General features: G+C 48.3%; 1 protein-coding gene across 1 annotated transcript in view; it reads left to right on the forward strand.

Moving 5' to 3' along the window:
* Dpysl5 (dihydropyrimidinase like 5) overlaps nucleotides 1-18,837 on the forward strand; it is an 83,011-nt gene that overhangs the window by 24,171 nt on the left and 40,003 nt on the right. The window contains exon 2 of the mRNA XM_005371336.2: nucleotides 7,208-7,472. Coding sequence (XP_005371393.1) covers nucleotides 7,212-7,472 — 261 coding nt within the window. The 5' untranslated portion in view covers nucleotides 7,208-7,211. The remainder of the gene's footprint in view (nucleotides 1-7,207; nucleotides 7,473-18,837) is intronic.

An 18,837-nucleotide genomic window follows, 5' to 3' on the forward strand; every position in this document is an offset into this window, starting at 1 on the left:
CCTCCTCCTCCTCCTCCTGTGGTCACCTAGTTGTCACTGACACTAAGGAGCACTTACCTCTGAAAGGACTTGGCTGATGACAGTGCTGAACTTACAGCTCCTCCTGTCATTACCTGTATGCCTTACTTGTCTGTCATACTTTAATTATTTTACATGGTTATAGCTTAATACTGGAGATTGAATCCAAGGTCTCCCACATGTTAAATGCATGTTCTACCACTGAGCTATACCCCCAACCCCATAAATACCATTTAAAATTACTCCATTGTTGATTAAAATTATTAAGAATTATAAAAATTTTACTGTTTTATAGTTAAGTACTATTTTGTGCTTTCTAAATTTAGAAATCAATTTACTTAAAAATGGGGCTGGAGAGATGGTTCACTTGTTAGGAGCTCTGGCTGCTCTTCCAAAGGACCCAGGTTCAGATCCCAGCATCCACAGGTCCGATCACAACCATCTGTAACTCCAGTTCCAGGGTATCTGGTGCCTTGTTCTAGTGTTCATAGGCCCCAGTCGTGCCCATAATGCATAGACATGCAAGTGAGCAAAACACCCACACATGTAAAATAATTTAACATTTTAAATTTATTAACTTAAACCCAGCATTCCCCACTTGCCCCAAAGTTACTCTCTGGTTTTCACAATCTGTTAAAGCTTTGATTTGTTTTTATGGTTTCAACTCAAAAGAGAGATCATTTTCTGGATGGTTCCAGGGTGCTGTGTCAGCTCTCCCAGGACGCCCTTCTTCTTCTTCTTTGGTTTTTCAGTGTCAGGGTCTAGGCAAGCTGAGCCGCACCCCCCTCCCCCCATTCTCACACCCTTTGGGCGTGGCTCTCCCAGGATGGCTCTCCCATAGAGAAAGCTGTTAAATGCCATCTCTGCTGCTGATTAGAGGGGAGAAATAGCTGCAGGTTTTCTGTTCGTGGTATTCTGGAACAGCTGCAAGTGCTGGCCTTTGATCCCGTGGCCAGTGGTAACATCTCAATGGCCCACTCAAGCCTGCTCATGCCGGCTTCGGCTTAGACTTGCACCAGCTTCCCTCACCCCTGGATCGCCCCCCCTAACAGTAGGTTAGCCTAAATGTCACAGGACCTTCTTGCCTTTCTGTCTTTCCTTCCTTCCTTCTTTCTTTCTTTTTTTTCTTAATGTCTTAGAGGCATGTTATATGGCAAGCCACATTCACTCTCTCCCCACCCCCATCGACCCCCCCCCTTCTCTTTCTCCTCTTTTCGCAGAACAGAAGCAGGCTTTATTAAGAATCATCACAGGAAAGTGGAGAAATCAAGTGAAAGAGACACACCCCAGAGTGGGCAGGGTTCCCAAGGGAGGAAAAAAGTCCCCACACATTTTTGTGTGGAATCTCTCAAAAGAGGAAATGTGAGCCAAGCAGTGCCTGTTAAAAATAGGAATCTATCCCAAAGCTGCAGAGAAGCCGTGTCACCAAAATCCAAAAACCAAAAAAAGAAAAAAAGAATCCGTGTCTTAAAAACAAATGCCTTGTGCAGGAAGGAGCCCCGTTGCACCCATGTGCCCCTGCAGCCTCCAGCAGATCTGCTGCGGGGGGGGGGGGGGGAGAGGCTCTGGGGACAGCTGTGAGGGACAGACTGCAGGCTCCCTTTGTCTGGCACCTCCCCACAGGCACGGGGAACTGGAAAGGTGATGACAGAAGCAGACAGTTCCAGAATGCAGACTTGGGGTCGACATTTCCTTGGCAGAACACTGCGGCTTTCTAGGAGTTCGGGGTGCGTGCAGTTCATGGCTGCTGCCTTAACCCTGACTGTCTCTGTCAGCACGAAGCGCCCAGGGCGGGTTCTGCATCAGGAACGCCCACCTGCGGTTTCCACGAGGTGGGAGGGGCTTCTGTTCAGCAAGACTGTTGCTGGATAGCGGTAATTGTTGCCATTTTGATCCCGAAGAGGCTGGCTCTGAAGGCCCCCTCTTCCTGCTCAGGGTTGCCTTCGGCCCAGAACGCCTGGATCCCAGCATGACCTGTCCCCTTAGCAGCACTAACCCGGGTCTGACTGAGGAAATGCAGAAGCCAGGCTACAAAATCAGGAAATCTGGGAATGCAAGCTGTGTGCAGTTAGATAAAGCTTGGCACATCAAGAGATGCACCAGCTTGCCGTTGAAGGCCTCACTGCTTCTGAATAACTTTTAGAATTTTTCAGATGCCTCAGTTTGCAGAGGGATACTACCCTGTCCCTCCTGGAGAGTCCTTTGTTGAGAAAGGCCTAGAGACTAGAGGCAGAGTCACACCAAACCGATGACAGGTGTAGTTCTGGAATGCCATGCGTTATTCTAACGGCTTTAACTATCTGGCATTTTTATCAGTTCTGCCTGAGACAGACATGTGTTCTGAATTCTTTTGCCTGCATAGACAAATAACCATCTGATTAAAATTTTTGTTGCTGTTAAATGTATATAGCCAGACACATCTAAATGAGGTGCCAATTATTTCAAGGCCCACTTGTCCCTTAGTGGTGATTTAACTATAATGCTCATTTCTGTCCAGTGTGGTGTTTAGTCTATTCACACTGTCAGACGAAAATGCATGGAGCTGGTGATTTGACAGTTCTGAAGCCTGGAGTGCTGAGGTCAAGGTATCCACTGATTTGGTTTTTGATGAGAGCTCCGTTCCTGGCTTTTGAGGTGAGGAGTGCATTTATGTTGTATCCTCACGGGGAAGAGAGTGAGAACAGGATATCACACTCCTGTTTCTTCTAGTAAACATACTAATTCCATCATAAGGGTTTCACCTTTAACCTCATTACCTCCCAGGGCTCCACCTCTGAGTGCCATCCCTAGCCCCCGGGATCCAGGTTTCAAGCTTAGGAAGGAGACATGGCATGCACTCTATAGTGTGTAATGAACCTGTCAGCCAGATACAGGCTCTGTCTGTGCCGTTGCGGTGTGATTGGGGAATAAACGGGGTGATCTGGTAAAAATCAATCCTAACATTCCATACAGTTTCTGTGTTTTGATCGGAACCTTCTGTCTACAGTGCTGCCTGGATCAGCTGGCTGCACCAGAGCAGAGGGACAGATTAGCCAGGGGGCATTAATGGCACTAAAGAGCTATATTACAATTGCCTTCAAACCTTTGGGGGACTCTCCAAAGAAGACCAGCGGATCACGCCGACTGTGTTCTGTCCCAAACCCTTCCACAGGCAGCCGGCTGGCAGAGCTGTGGAGAAATGCCAGGAACATGCTCCTTTTGTTTAGTTAAAGAGCTGAGCAGGGCAAGCTGTAGGAACAGGTGCTAATGAGGTTACGGGGGAGGTGAGAAACCTAATGAATGTCAACAGCCAACAGCAGGGGAAGTAGACGGGCTTGGCATCTTGGTGGCACAGACTGGAAAATGGAGAAACCTGTGGCAGAATACTGACGTCACAAGACTCTCCAGCCATCACTGAACAGCGGGTCTTCACCCTTGCCAGCTCTGGTCTGGTAGACTGCAAAGGAACCCAGTTTAAACCAGTATCTGTCAGTGTTTATCTCTTTACTTTCCCACTGTGAGGTGGGTACCTGTGTGTCCCTCACACAGTAGGCTTGATTTCCTCAGAGCTGGCCCTGGGTCTTTTCCACAGTTGTGTCCAGAAAAAAAAAAAAAAAAGGAAGCTACAAATGATTACAGTGTTGCATTTAAAGACATAACCTCCAGATGTTTGAGCAGGGGATGTATTAAACAGCCTTGCCTTGGCATTATCTGAACAAGGCAGAGCAGGTTGAGGGTTTTCCAGGATAACCATCCACTATGCCTCCTGCAGCTAGAACCCAAGTCAGGACTAGGCTCTGGGCACTGGGTCCCATCCCGCCTCAAGGCTAGGCTGTGGTTAATACCTAAGTGGCTCCACTGGGAAGCTGTAGATCTGGGGGCTAGGTCATCCCTCTTCCATATTGGTAGCATGGCTTAAGACTGTGATTGTTTGTATTTGTATGCCAAGGATGCTGTAACGATGTCACAGAGTGGGCGGAGTAAACAATGAAAGCTTATTAGCTTGCTTCCAGTTCCGAGACTGGAAGTTTAATTTGGGGAGGGCCTGTCCTACTGGTGGGTGGCTACCTTCTCAATGGCTTCCCATCTTTATTTTTTAACATTCTTAGAAGAAAAAGAAAAAAAAAAGACCATCTGGTCTCTTCTCTTACAAGGGCACAAATCCCATCGGGTCAGGGTTCCTCATCCTATTTATAACCTCATCTAACTTTAAAGATTCATCTCCAGATAGGGCCATCTGCCCCGGGGGATACGGCTTCGGCATATACACTGGAGGGTGGGGAGACATGGGGGGTGGGGAGATGAAATCCTGAGTAAATGCGTGTTGTTGACCCCAGGACAGCCAGGCTCACGGAAGTGGCAAGGCCTTCCGGTGGTGTGGGTACAAATCCCTGGTCTGGGTGCAGATGTTGATGGTGGGCAGTAAGTGTCGGTCACAGCTCCCTCCTCCTATGGCTAAATAAAGAGTGAAGGAATTTCTCCTCAGTGGGTCTAAGTGCCATCCAGCCTGACTACCTAAGGCTGGCCCAGCCCTGTAGGAATGGTGTCTCCCAGACCAGGGCAAGTGTAGGATTGCCTGCTCTTTTCCAGGGGAACTGTCAGGGCTGCATTTGCTTTCATGGATTTCCAGCTGGGAAGTAGGGGGAAAACACTTGTTTAGATGGTGGCAGCCCAGAGAGAAGGGGAGGGAGCGCTGGAGCCCTGTGAACAGCATGGCTCCTGTGAGAAAGGATGGCACATCTGAATCCCACCAGCTGGCCTGGATCAGCTTACTCACGCCTGGCTCTCTTTTGTGGGGAGAGGAGCAGGGGGGAGGCTTTCAAACATCAGTTGGACACATTGGTGCAAACCTTTAGTCTCTGGAGGCAGCAGTAAATGGATCTCTGAGAGTTCAAGGCCAGCCTGGTCTACAAGGAAGTTCCCATTCAGCCAGAGTTACATAGAGAGACCCTTTCTCAAAACAACAACAAAAGCCCAAACAAGCAAACATATGAATGTTCAGATTATAAAAGCAACACAAGTTTGCTATATGACATTTGGAACTACTGGACGTATGACGAGTATCGTAGTCACCTGGGCTTCCAGCTCTGAGTTCCCACTACTAACTTCCCTTGCCAATCCTGATCTGAAGTACATCCCTGCCCCCACCCAGTGTGTGATCTTTAACAGGTCCCCACCCATTGCCTGTCCTTTCCAAATTCCTGTTTCCTCCTGTTCAGCTCAGGCCAACACTTCGTGCTGTGCTCGCTCTTCACAGCGCTGTTCAGAGGTGATGGGCTCGTGATGTTACTGTACTGACAGTCACTGCTGCTGTTTCCATGGGAGACAGTGCTCCTGACTTCTGATTCCAGTGGCAGAGCTCAGAGCAGAATCCCCCGTAAGGTTTCCTGCCCCACACACATGCGCTGTGAGCACCGAGGCAAACCAGCATTGTCCTCTGAAACAGGAATATGCTTGGAAAGGCAAGGGTTATGTGCCTGCACCTCCTCCCCTCTGCCCTGCCCCCATCATTATCTTGTCATCAAAACTGGGCCTGCCCCTTCTTCATTACAGCTGGGCTTGATGTTGTAATGAGAAAGAAGGGAGGAAGGCAAAAGAAAGAATTTGGCCTGAGTAGTTTTCCCCATTACCTAAGAACCAACTCCGTTTCAGATTGTTATAAAGTTAAGACTCCACTTAACTGTGGGGCAAAAGAGTCCATGCAGTGTGTTTGGCCTCAGACAACAACAGGCTTCTCCCCATCTTCCCAGCTTCTCTATTTCAACTCCCTTCCACAGCCTGTTTGCCAGTGCCTCCCACACTGGGGAGCAAGGCCCCTTCTCCCCCAGGGTCAGAATGATACCTTTGCAGGGAATGTTGTAGGAGCACAGCTGTCACTCTCAGTCACCTGTGGTGTGTCCCGGCACTCCCCTGGGCAACAGCTCCTGATTGCCACAGCTGTCCCCCAACATTTCATTCGCACCTGGTGGCTGGTCTTGGAGGGCGCTGGAAGTTCTCTTGGGGTTGTTTTCACGTGTGCTGGCCTAGGCAGTTGGCAGAAATGCGAGATCTCTGCTCTAACCAACCGTACACAGGGGAGCAAGCTGGACACTCCAGGTGGCTGGTGAGTCTTCTTGCAAGAGATGTTTCTTCCCCAGATCCCAAGACCTGAACTTGCTCACTCGCAGGCAAAATGAAGCGAGGAGGATGGGAGAGAAAATCTGTAGCTTCCTTGACCACATTCACAGTACTTTGCTGTGTTACCATGATCTGGTGTCCAAGATTACCAGATGTTCCAGAAACTTCTGGTACCAGCCTGCCGGTCATGCTTTGAGCCACATTGCTTACCCCGCGTGCTGTTAGTAGCTGAGGTCTTTCATCACTTAGTCACTGGTTCCGCATGTTGTCAGGGTGAGCTTCACTGGTCTGCTTGACATACCTGGAAAGAGGGGCCTTCAACTGAGGGGTTGCCTCCGTCGGATTGGCACATGAGCATGTCTCTGGGACGTTTTCTGAATTGCCAGTTGTGTAGGAGGGTCCAGTCCATCTTGTGTGGTACTGCCTCTGGGCAAGTGGGTTTGGGCTGTATAAGGAAGGAGGCAGAGCTGGCCAGTTCGTGGTGCTTCTCCATGCCCTCTGCTTCAGCTCTTGCCTCCGGGTTCTTGCCTGGAGCTCCGGCCTTGGCTTCCCTTCATGGTGGACTATAACCTGGAAGCTGAAACAAACCATTTCCTCCCCAAGTTGCTTTTTGGCCATAGTGTTTATCAGTTCCATGAGTTCCATGAGAGCCTACAACCCTCTTCTGACCTCCTTGGGCACCAGACACACACTTGGTGCACATACATATATGTAGGGAAAATATTCATACGCCTAAAAAAGATTGTTTTTTAGAAAGAAAAGACAGTGAGCAACTCCTGAGGTGTAACACCCACGGTTGATGACCTCTGACCTCCACATGTGTTTACATCCATGCCTGTGTCCTTGTACACACCTAAAAGTGATGTTTCTGTGGTCCCCAGTCCATTGTGTCACGAGTCCCAATAAAAACCCACTATGAGAACAGGGAAAGGCTTGTGATCGGAACTTCCTGCAGGACTAGTTCTTTTTTCAGGCTACCCATCTCTATTCCCTGGCTACGAAATTGAGCTCTGAGAGGAGGGTGTGGGCTTCGGTGATGACGAACTGTCACCAAACGCAGTGGCCCTAACCAGATTGCACTTACCTTCCCTAGGAACATGCTCGCCAACTCAGCCAGCGTACGGATTCTCATCAAGGGGGGGAAGGTGGTGAATGATGACTGCACCCACGAGGCGGACGTTTACATCGAGAACGGCATCATCCAGCAGGTGGGCCGCGAGCTCATGATCCCCGGAGGGGCCAAGGTGATCGACGCCACCGGGAAGCTGGTGATCCCTGGAGGCATTGACACCAGCACCCACTTCCACCAGACCTTCATGAATGCCACGTGTGTGGACGACTTCTACCATGGGACCAAGGTAATGAATGCTCTTTGGTGTGCAAAGTGACTTGCTCTTTGTTGCTTTATCCTGTTTCTGGGACTGCTCCAGAGGAGACCCACGTGAACCAATACTTCCCAGTGCCACTACAAGGGCTGGAGAGAGATCCCTCAGAGGTTAAGAGCACAGGCTGCTCTTCCAGAGGTTCTGAGTTCAATTCCCAGCAACCGCATTGTGGCTCACAGCCATCTATAATGTGATCTGGTGCCCTCTTCTGGCCTGCAGGCAGAACACATACACATAATAAATAAATCTTCAAAAGAAAGAGTTTCTCTAGGGGTCGATGAGGCAGTTGGATTAGGGGTTTCAGCTAAAGATCCTGGGTCATTTAAAAGGAAGCATTTAGGTCTGTTTTGATAACTGAATCACACAGGAGCTGACTTGACTTTGATATGTTACGTCCTGTAACACAGACCTAGGAAAAAGATGATGATCAGCTAGTGTTTGTTGCTGTGCATGTTGGTTTGGTAGATCTGTCTGTGCATGGTAAGCTAGATTAAGTTGCCAGTGTCTGTGGCAGATGGTAAACTTACCTCTAATTGTTACAAACAGCAGAAAGCGATCTTCTGGAATCCTCTTCTAGTCTGTTTGTTTTTGAGACAGTGTCTTAATATGTAACCCTGGCTAGCCTGGAACTCAGTGTTTACCAGGCTGGTCTTGAACTCACAGAGATCCACCTGCCTCTGCCTCCCGAGTACTGGGATTAAAGGGCGCCCCCATGCCCTGCTTCTTTTTGTTTTTTGAAACAGGTTCTCACTGTGTAGCTTAAGCTGGCCTCTAAATCAAGACAATCCTCCTGCCTCAGCCTCTCAAGTTTATTATTCTTTGAGTCAACTTGGACAGTAGTAGTGGGTTCTCTTTTCTTTATGAGTATCTCAGACACAGTTCGTCACCTGGAGAGCTAGAGATGAGCTACTGTCTGTTCCCAACACAAACCACAGAAATCCAGACTTGTGAGACAGGTTAAGTCCAAAGAAAACTGGGTTGTGCAAAAAATAAAAATATAAAAAAAAAATCAAACCCACAAGAGGATGGGGCTCTGATTATTGCTGCTCTTCCTTATCTTCTTAATGAACTGTCTGTCACGTTCCAGCCTCTCTCTGGACACCAGATCGTGGTCTGGTGGAGGACAGGGCCTGGCCACACTCCTGTGCTCCCCCATGGCCTGTGCTGACTGATACTAGTGCATGTACCTGCAGATATTTGCCCAGGAGTAAGTGAACATTGCTTATTGATATGGGTCTGTAGCAGGTGTCACATTCACAATGAAGTTGTTTTAAAATCCAAAGTTGCATCAAATTCCTGGAACACAAGCCCCCTGCCATGGCAGCCATCCCGTGGAGGTCTGACCTGGGAGGACTCACCTCTAACGAGAGCTGCCTGAGCGAAAGGGATTCTGCAGTTTCTGTGTCCCACACGGGCCTGCAGCCTCCCTGAATCCCCCAAGCTCAGGACTCCCCCTGTGAGATTCGTTTTCTGAGGGCTCAGGTGTTCTCGATGGTAAGCAGCGACTGACAGGTCCCCCAAGCCCACCCTGGATTCTGGGTGGGGCTTTAGGGACAGGAAGGACTGGGCTCTGGCAAACATCCCTATATGGGCTTGTCTACCCAAGGCAGATGGCCTAGAGGTCTTCCTTCAGGTGAAGACATGCCCACTTTCGAACCCAGAGGCTGCAGAACAGATGCTTGGAGGACCACGTTGTGGCACATCACAAGAGTCACAGCCCAGCCTTTGTGCTGAGGTAAGATGCTCCCTGGCTCTGAGGCCTGCCTCAGCCTGGGGAAGAAAAGGCAGCAGACGCTCTGCCTTCTCTGAGAACTTTGTGCATTCTGCAGGTGGTGAGATAGGAAACCTCATCCTTATAAACCTGGGATCCTTTCCCGGGTGCTGTGGGGGCACTTGGGACTTTTCTTAAAGTCAGTAAGCGTATCTGATCATCACCCTGAGCACTAAGGCCAGGCCTATTTTGTTTGTGGTTGTTTTCTTTCTTTTCAGTTTTTCAAGGCAGGTTTCTCTGTGTAGCTCTGGCTGTCCTGGAACTTTCTTTGTAGACCAGGCTGGCCTTGAACTCATAGAGATCTGCCTGTCTCTGCCTCCTGAGTGCTGGGATTAAAGGGGTGTGCCACCACCTCCTGGCTGTTTGTGTTTATTTTCATTGCCAATTTTATTAAGGTACAGTGCACACACATAGGCGTTCTCTGTCACCCAGAGTCTTCACACCTGAACTTGCTCTTGTCACTGACTCTTTTTCCCTGCTCAGTCTCCATCAAGGGTAACCTCTATCCTGACTTTAAATTCAACAGATTTTTTTAATGTAACAGGTATTCACAAATCATATACTTTACTATGTATAGTATACAAAGGGACACATCTGTAATCCCCTAATTTGAGGCACTAATATGGGAGGATTTTTGCAAATTTGAGGCCATCCTGGACTGCACAGAATTGAGTCAGTCAGGGATACATAGAAAATGTCTTAAAATAATAAATAAATAAATAAATAAATAAAACCAAAGCATCCGAGTCAGTGGTTTTTAGTATATCTTTAATAGATTGGTTTTGAGTATTTACCTAAGATTCTTTATGTAAATGACATCCAGTAGTTCTTTCACTCAAATCTTACTGCAACTTGCTGCATGCCATAGTCTGTTGAGTGTCCTGACTTTGTGGCATTCCACATGGAACTTATCCGCAATACTGTCAGTGAACACCAGGTCCTACAGTATGGTTGCTATGGATGTGTCTGTGTCTTTTGGCAAGCATGTGTGTACACAGTGCTGTGCATGTCCCTGGGAATGTAACTGCCAGGCCATGGTATATGTCACTGACATGCTCGGCACTTGTAGATTCTGTCCAGTAGCTTCCAAACTGGTTAGGCCAACTCCAGCCCTAGCAGGCAGTGTGGAAGGCACAGTGAATAACACCGACATTACTGATAACCACTCCAGTCAGTCTTAGAGCCCGTTCTGTAGGATGCTCAGGCCTTGAACCAAAGATTATAGTTGCGGGTTGCTGCCTCTGCTCTGGGGAGACCTTTGATCCTGAGCTGGATGCCACCCTGTCACTGTGCTTTCCACCGGCCTCGCAGAGGTCAGAGTGGCCTTCTCTGTCCTCTTTTCCACACTGACTATGGCCAGGGCCTCATTAGCCAGGAGTGACAAGTTTTCCCCTGAGAGCCTGCAGCTCTCTATAGATGATTAAAAGTTCTGTGCACGGCTGTCTGTGCCAGGTGGAAGGGAACCTTGATCTTTTCCAGGCTGCTTTTCCATTAGGACAGAAAATGCCAAAGAACATCCAAAGGCTCCTGTGGGATTAAAGGCCACTGTTCTGCAGGTGTGGGCTGATGTAGACACCCCCCACTCTGTGTATTGCATTGTTGGGAATTTAAATCGTAGACACCCCTTCCCCAAGCCATTTTAGTTCCTGGTGACAGGGACATCTAAATGTATGTGTGTGTGTGTTGTGTGTGTGTGTTTTGTGTGTGTGTGTGTGTTGTGTGTGTGTAGAGGTAAGAGAACAACTTTGTGTAATTGGTTCTATTAAATGGGTTCCAGGGATCAAATTTACGTTGCCAGGTTTGCATGCCAAACACCTTCCCCTCCTGACCCATCTCGCTGTCTTCTAAATAAAAGTTTTTTACATTTATCTCCTAAACAAGCTTCTGTGCCCCAGCCTTCCTATTGTCCACCATTTAGGTAACAAAGGCCCTGACCTCTTCAGAAGTTCTTCCTCAAGTCTCCCATGAAGAGACTTCTTCCATGCCTTCTCCTTCACTGACCCCCACATCTCCCGTCCAGCTGCCGCTCCTAATAGCAAACATTCTGATTCCCTGTCTCAACTAGTCCCTAGTAGAAGAACTACTTCCCTGTTGACTCTGACTGTCCGGGAGCCTGTGGGTTTAATTATGACAACTTGGTCTTCATGCAAAGGCTATACACTCTGAATAAATGGCCACCGATCTGCTTAGCTCACACCAGGAAAGATTAATTGACTCTAAGGATGTGGGTGTATAATAGAATCACAGTCCGGAGGAAGAGCTCCTGTGTGATTGGCCCACAGAGCAGGAAGGATCAAGTTGCATCTCTTCCCTGACTGTCTGGCAGACCCTTGGGTCTTGAACCCTGCATTCCCCGTGCATGTCCTCCTCAGAGTTTGCATGCTCGATGTTTGGAGACCAGCCAACAGGCCTGGGAGAGAAAAGCAGTTGAAAGGCTGACACTGCCAGTAGCATCTGAGTCCACATTGTGCTGGGTCTGAGGGGAATTCTCCCTGGCACTGTAGCGAGCCAGCGGCTGGCTCTGCCTTGCTCCCCAGCTCTCAGCCCCATCACTTGATCTTCTGTCCCAGGCACCACCTCCCCACACCACTCCAACCTACAAGCTCCCCCTCCAGCAGGACCAACCACTTGCAGTAATCCAGATCCCATTCCTGAAGACTGTTTCCCACCGTGGGGAGGCAGATGTAGGGAAAGAAACATCCAATTGTATTGGCTAAGAGTAGGGTTGTCCTCTTTGTGAGCACCTCATATTGTGCCACCAAGAACATGCGCGTGGGCACTTGGCTGCTGTCAATCAGTTGTTCTCACGACCTGCTGAGATAATCAGTATCAGTTATTTTATTTAAAAAATGAAAGTTTGCTCATGGTGTCTCTGTGTGTGTGTGTTGCCTATGTGTATGCCTGGGGGGGTCCTCTAGAACTGAAGTTGAAAATGGTTGTGAGCTGCCATGTGGGTACTGGAAATTGAGCCTGGGTCCTTTGGAAGAGCAGCCAATGCTCTTAACTCTCCAGTTCAAAATCCATTTTTAAAGTCATAGGCACCAGCCTCTTCACTAACATTCTGGTAGATGGGCAGACATGCACCACTGTCAGAAGCTTCCTGTGTGCCTCTCAGGCCTCCTCCAAAAACTATTCTAAGAACCACGGCCTAGGCAGGCTGATGGTTGTCAGTCCTTGGAAGCAACTTGCATTAGAACCACTTGGGGAATTTTTAACAGATGCCAGACAAATTAAATCAGGTCTGCCCCTCCCTCATCCCTGTGATTCTAACCCGTGGCAGGAAGGCTGTTGTTTGGAATGGGGCTGTGCCTTGGCTGTGCTATGATGCCCAACTGACTGGCCCTTGCCTTAAGTGCCAAGGCTGGCAGCTGAGTTCCATTTGACAGCACAGCCTGCCTGCCAATCTTATTTGCATCTGATTTTCCACTCACATTCCAGGCTCCTAGACGCAGACTCCCAAACCCTAAAGCCTGCCACCCCTATACTTTCTGAGCCCCCCTGGCACCATATTCTACCTTTCTTTGTGTCCCCTGCAGAAGTCATCATAGAGAAGTGGGCAGCTGGCTAGAGTAGTCATCAAAAAGAATACTGACTGAGACTGACTGACTTCTTGGAGGTCCCAGAGACAGCCTCCTTCCTGTGCCGAGGGCTGCCCAGTCACAGAGACCATCTCCTATAAATAGAAGTTTCTGTCCCTCCCGGTTCCACAGCCATTCAGTCCCAAATAAACACACAGAGGTTTATATTAATTGTGAACAGTTTGGCTTATTGTTCAGGCTTATTACTAACTACCTCTTACAACTTAAATTAACCCATAATTCTTATCTATGTTTAGCCATGTAACTTGGTAACTTTTCTCAGTAAGGCATTCTCATCTTGCTTCCTCTGCTTCTGGATGACAACTGAGTCTCTGCCTTTCTTATTCCCAGAATTCTCTTAGTCTGGTCACTGTGCCTATACCTCCTGCCTGGCTGCTGGCCAATCAGCATTTTATTAAACCAATATGAGTGAGCATTCTCCCACAGCATGAAAAACGTCAGCATCAAGGTTTTTATGGTCAGCCTATGGGAGAAGAGTGTCAGGTACGAAACAGGCTTGGGGCTGTTAAGGGGCACAAACTGAAATGAACTGACATTCTGCCCCTACTGGAGGGCCCTCGCCCTCCCCTTCCGTCTTCCACTACAGAGGAGCCTGTCTGGCAGGGTCCTGAGATATGCCAGGCTCTAATGCATAAGTGAATTCCCTTAGGTGTTCAACCTTGCCAGCATCCGTCCTAAGGAACCAATGCCCCAATGGCCAAGGCGGGTTTGCCCCCGAAAGTTGCCCCCCTGAAAAGAAACTTTTTGGGTTTTCGAAAAAAGGGTTCCCCGGGGAAAAAGCCCAACCGCCCCGGAAACCCCCCCGGAAAACAGGCCGGCCCCCGAACTCATATAGACCTCTGGAAGGACCTCTTAACCTCTGAGCCATCTCCCCAGCCCACAATCTTTTCTTTAAAGATTTATTGTATGTTATTTGTATATGTGTGTCTGTGTATGTGTGTGCACATGTGTGTGTTGCTCATGATGTCAAAAGAGAGCACAGGATCCCTGAGCTGGAGTTACAGACAGGTGGTTGTAAGCTGCTGGATGTGGGACCAAATGCAATCCTCTGTTAGTGCGCGAGCTAAGCTTGACCGCTGAGCTGTCTCTCCGGCCCCTCTTCTCTTCTGGATACCCTTGCTGCCTGTGTCTCTGGCTCTGCCACACTGGCAGTTTGACCAGCCTTCCTTGGGCATCATCCCTTACTTCTCAGCTCGTTTTCCTGGTTCAGCTGCTGCCTTACCGTGCAGCCCTCCTGGCTGCCTGCCACCTCTGTAGCCTGGCTCTGCTGGTTGGAATCAGCGTAGCTCTGCCCCTCTTTCTTCTTTGCTGTCCAGGTCACCCACATTCGAACTGGGAGCGTTCTAGGAGCACGTCATGGTACAGCTCTGCCTTATGAGGCACCTGGAAGAAATTCTCCCCCACCCCACTCCTCAGTGGTACTTAGCCCACTTGCAAGGAGTATGTTAATTTTCTATGTAACTAATTACTGTATTCGTCGTAATTTACAATAGCCATTTATTAGCTGTTTAGTAGGTTGGAGATGTGGGCACAGGTCCTCTGCCACCCACAGTTCCACAAGCTATCATCAAGGTGTCACTGGAGTTTAGGGTGCTCTTGTGCTATTGGTAGAATTCCTATCATTGCTGCTGGAGAAGGCTGAGGTCCGTGTCCTTGTTGGCTCTTTGCTGAAGGCCGATCTCAGCTCCTCAGCGGCTGCCCACAATGCCTTGTCTCGCGCCCCACCAGTCTTCAAAGCCACTTTCGTCTCATATCCCCTTCTGTCATCAAATCCTGGCCAGAATCTCTCCCATCATAAGCTCTGACCTGGGATGGGTTCACTGAGTTATCTGGGGTCCACTTAAAGAGTTGGCTTCCTTTCTGGACGACAGTGTGCTTGCCGTCCACTTCACTGGGTCCTTTCCTTCTCCACAGAAGCGTGTGTGCGCGTCACTGTGAGTTCAGTCATAATTTTTCCCACCACAAGGCATTCCATACACAATCAGCCATTCTGTTGTCCTTCTGCCTCCACTTGCCGGTTTTGTTAACAGATTCTTCCCCTGGGCAAGAGAGACAACTTGGTGGCTGAAAGTATGAAGGCCTGAATTTGATCCTCAACACCCACACGAAACCTAGGCCTAGCAGCACACATCTGTCACCCCAGCGCTGGGCTTGGTCACATGGACCCTGAGAGGTTGCTGGCCAGCCAGTCTATCCAAACAGCATGTTCCAGGTTCCTCCAGGGTCAGTAAGAGACCCTGTCTCAAAAAAAATGAAGCAATGAGCAATGAAGAAAGACACTCCTCATCAACTTCCGGCCTCCACACGGATGAGCGCGCTGGCACACATACTTATGTACACATGCATACAACACACAGAAATAGATAAATAAGATGGTACAAACACGTTTCCAAAAGTTTTGGCTTTTGGTTTTATAGGTTTTTGGTTTTTGAGGCAGGGTTTCTCTGTATAACAGCCCTAGCTGTCCTGGAACTAGCTCTTGAAGACCAGGCTGGCCTCAAACTCACAGAGATCCACCTGCCTCTTCCTCCCAAGTGCTGGGATTAAAGGTGTGCACCACCACCGCCCCGCACATTTCAAAAATTTTAAATTAGATTTATTCATTCATTGCTTTTTGGCTTTTTTGACTAAGATCAAGTGCAGATTTATTTATGGTTTTATGTGTGAGGATTTTGCCTGTATGTTTTTTGGGCGCCATATGCATGGCTGGTGCCCGAGGAAGTCACTGGATCCCCTGGATCTAGGGTTGCAGATGGTCGTGATCCACCATGTGAGCGCTGGGAACAGAATTCCCGTCCTCTGCAAAGGTGATCAGTGCATTTTACCACTGAGCCATCTCTCCAGCCCCAAATAAATACATTTTCTTTAAATCAAAAGTCATCTCAGTAGCAGCCCCTCCGCTGCCTTGACCACATCCCAGCTTCAACTACTGCTGTTGCTTCCATTATCCAAAGCCTTGAGCTTAGGTTTCTAGATCTTCAGTCCAAGTACCTTACATCCGACCATATCCTAGCTGTCCACTCCTCGTGGCCAGGCTGTTCCCAGCCCATCTGTGGCACCCTTCCTCGGTACCCCAGTGTCACACTTCCTACAGTAAAGTCTGTCCCAGCCTCCTCATCCTGGGCTTTGAGATTGCTTCCTGAGTTAGCTTTCCCTCTCAGCCAGGTTGCAGACTCTGAGGGCCAGAGACCATGGTTTATGTTTGGTCTGTGGCTGCCCGAAGACCCACACAGCTCTCATCACACAGCAGACACCCACTTAACAGCTGACTGTCAGCTCGGTGTAGTAGTTAGGAGTGGAGCCGAGGCATGCTGCCCAAGTGTGAGCATCAGCCCCGCCTTCGCAGACCGTGCATTGTACAAGTTAATGTCTCCTGGTCTCCCGATGTCCTGATCTGGAGAACAAAGATGGTTAATGGCCCTTTGTTTACAGTTATTGAGTTACCATTTATGAAGAACTCAAACTAGCACTTGGTGCTTATTAAGCATTAAATAAGCATTTGTTAAATGCGTGTATTGATCATGTTGACTGAAAGCAGAGCCTTGAAAATCTGCTTGTGGCCGGACAGTGGTGGTGCGTGCTTTTAATCCCAGCACTCAAGAGGCAGGAGCATCTCTTGAGTTTGAAGCCAGCATGGTCTACATAGTGAGTTTCAGGACAGCCAGGGCTCCACAGAGAAACCCTGTCACAAAAAATAAATAATAAACAAATAAAAGACAGAAACCCACTTGTGGTCTCTCCTGTGCATCGGCATTAAAACTATAGGCATCAGTTAGGAACTGAACGACTGAATTTCTTCCTACTCTTAGTATGCCCTACTTAACAAAGCCTTGTTGGTAATTTTCAGTCTGCCTGAACATTAGCTGGCAGTTCAAAATGTAGGAAGGCCCGGTTGGTCCTTCGTAGAACAAGCGTGAGAGAGATGCATCATTTCTTATTTAAATTTTTATTGGAAATGACCTCTTTTGCTGAGTCCTCCCCACTCCCCATTTCCCAGAATAAAGGGCATTTGCAAAGAATTTATCAATACAGAGAGGTCATTGCATTTTGCAATCTGGAGACCAGGGTAGAGCTTACCATGCCCGTGTGCATCTTAAGAAGCCTCCAGACCCAGGACAAGGAGCTCTGTGTTTTCTCCTGGCCTCAGGAACTGTAGAAAGAAGAGCCGGTGAGACGGTGCGGCCAGTAAAAGAGCTTACAGAGTTCCATCCCTGAGACCCGCACGGCAGAGGAGAGAACTGGCTCCCAGGAGTCCTCTCACCTCCGTGCATGTGCCGTGACACAGCACATGCAAATAAATACAATTTTTAAAATTTAATTTTTTTTAATTTTTAAAATTTAAAAAGGAGAAAATGCGTGTGTGTGTACGACAATGATTCCTGTTGCGTATAGGCCATGCTGTTTCTTATTCTTTCCTTAAAGCCTTTATCATTTTGCTCTTTGTTGTTATTTTTGATATTTCAAAAGAGATTTTATGGGGTGTGTATGTGTGGTATATGTGCACATGCCCATATGTGGATGTGGATGTTCATGTGTACGCGTGTGCACATATGTGGATGTGGATGTTCGTGTGTACGCGTGTGCACATAAGTGGATGTGGATGTTCGTGTGTACGCGTGTGCACATATGTGGATGTGGATGTTTGTGTGTACGCGTGTGCACATATGTGGATGTGGATGTTTGAGTGTACGCGTGTGCACATAAGTGGATGTGGATGTTTGTGTGTACGTGTGCACATATGTGGATGTTTGTGTGTACACGTGTGCACATATGTGGATGTGGATGTTCGTGTGTACGCACCCATTCAAGTGCATTTGGAGGTCAGAGGAGGATGCCAGCTGGCCTCTATCGCTCTTATTCCCTTGAGACAGGATCTCTCATTCCACCGGAAGTGAACTTTTGACTAAGCTGGCTGGCCAGCAAGGTCCCAGGATCCACCTGCCTCCACTTCCCAGCGCCAGGATTATAGGCACATGCAGCCTGGCTTTTACATTGGTGCTAAGGGTTTGAACTCAGGCCCACATGTTGCATAGGAATCATTCTATATATTAGACCCCTGCCCCAATTCCTCAAAGATATTTTAACATGGTCCTGTGCAAAACTTCATAAGCATTCAGGGGCAAGTCTGTGCCCTCCCAAGCCTTGCTGAAAGGCTTAGTTCTGAAGTCACCATAGTCCTTCACTGAGCATGCAATGCATGTCTCAGGATGACCATGCATGTAGACACTGAATCTATCCCCTGAGAGGTTCCAGCCTTGCTTTTTTGTTCCCTGCAGCCAACTGTATGGTCCTCTCCTTTAGAACCCTAGGAAGGTAGCCCCGTTGGGAGAGTGCTTGTCTAGCATGCATGAGGCCTAGAACCACATAAACTGGCTGTGGTGGGGAAAACAATGCCTACAGTCCAAGCACCTGGGAGGTAGAGGCAGAAGGACCGAGGAATTCAAGGTCAGCCTCAGCTGGTTTGAAGCCAGCTAGGCTACATGGGACTGTCTCACAAACAAACAACAGTGACAAGAAAAATCGTAAAAGTTAGAGGATGCTTACCCAGTGGCTATAGCTGGGATCTGACTACAGGAACAACGTCACTGACCAATACCTAGATCTTACACAACATCTGCTCTCACCCCTTAGGCATCCTTGTGGTCCCACATCGACACACACAATTACAGAGCTGGAAACTGACATGGGGAGTGGATTGATTTGACCTCTAGCCATAAATTGCTTTTCCTGTTTAGATTTAAGTTACATAGTATTTTCAATTAATATCTAAGAATTAAGCGAAGCTTGCTATATTATTGGTGAGCTCCATCCTTGGGGAGATAGTTATTATTAGATACTCACTCCCCACTACCTTTTCAATCAGTGTCTTTAAAGCAACTTGGGCTGGAGAGATGGTTCAGCAGTGGAGCGTGTATTACTCTTGCAGAAGACCTGGTTCAGTTCCCAGCACCCACATGGCAACTCATAA

This window comes from Microtus ochrogaster, unplaced genomic scaffold (assembly GCF_000317375.1).
Source record: "Microtus ochrogaster isolate Prairie Vole_2 unplaced genomic scaffold, MicOch1.0 UNK106, whole genome shotgun sequence".
In the NCBI taxonomy this organism is placed as follows: Eukaryota; Metazoa; Chordata; class Mammalia; order Rodentia; family Cricetidae; genus Microtus; species Microtus ochrogaster.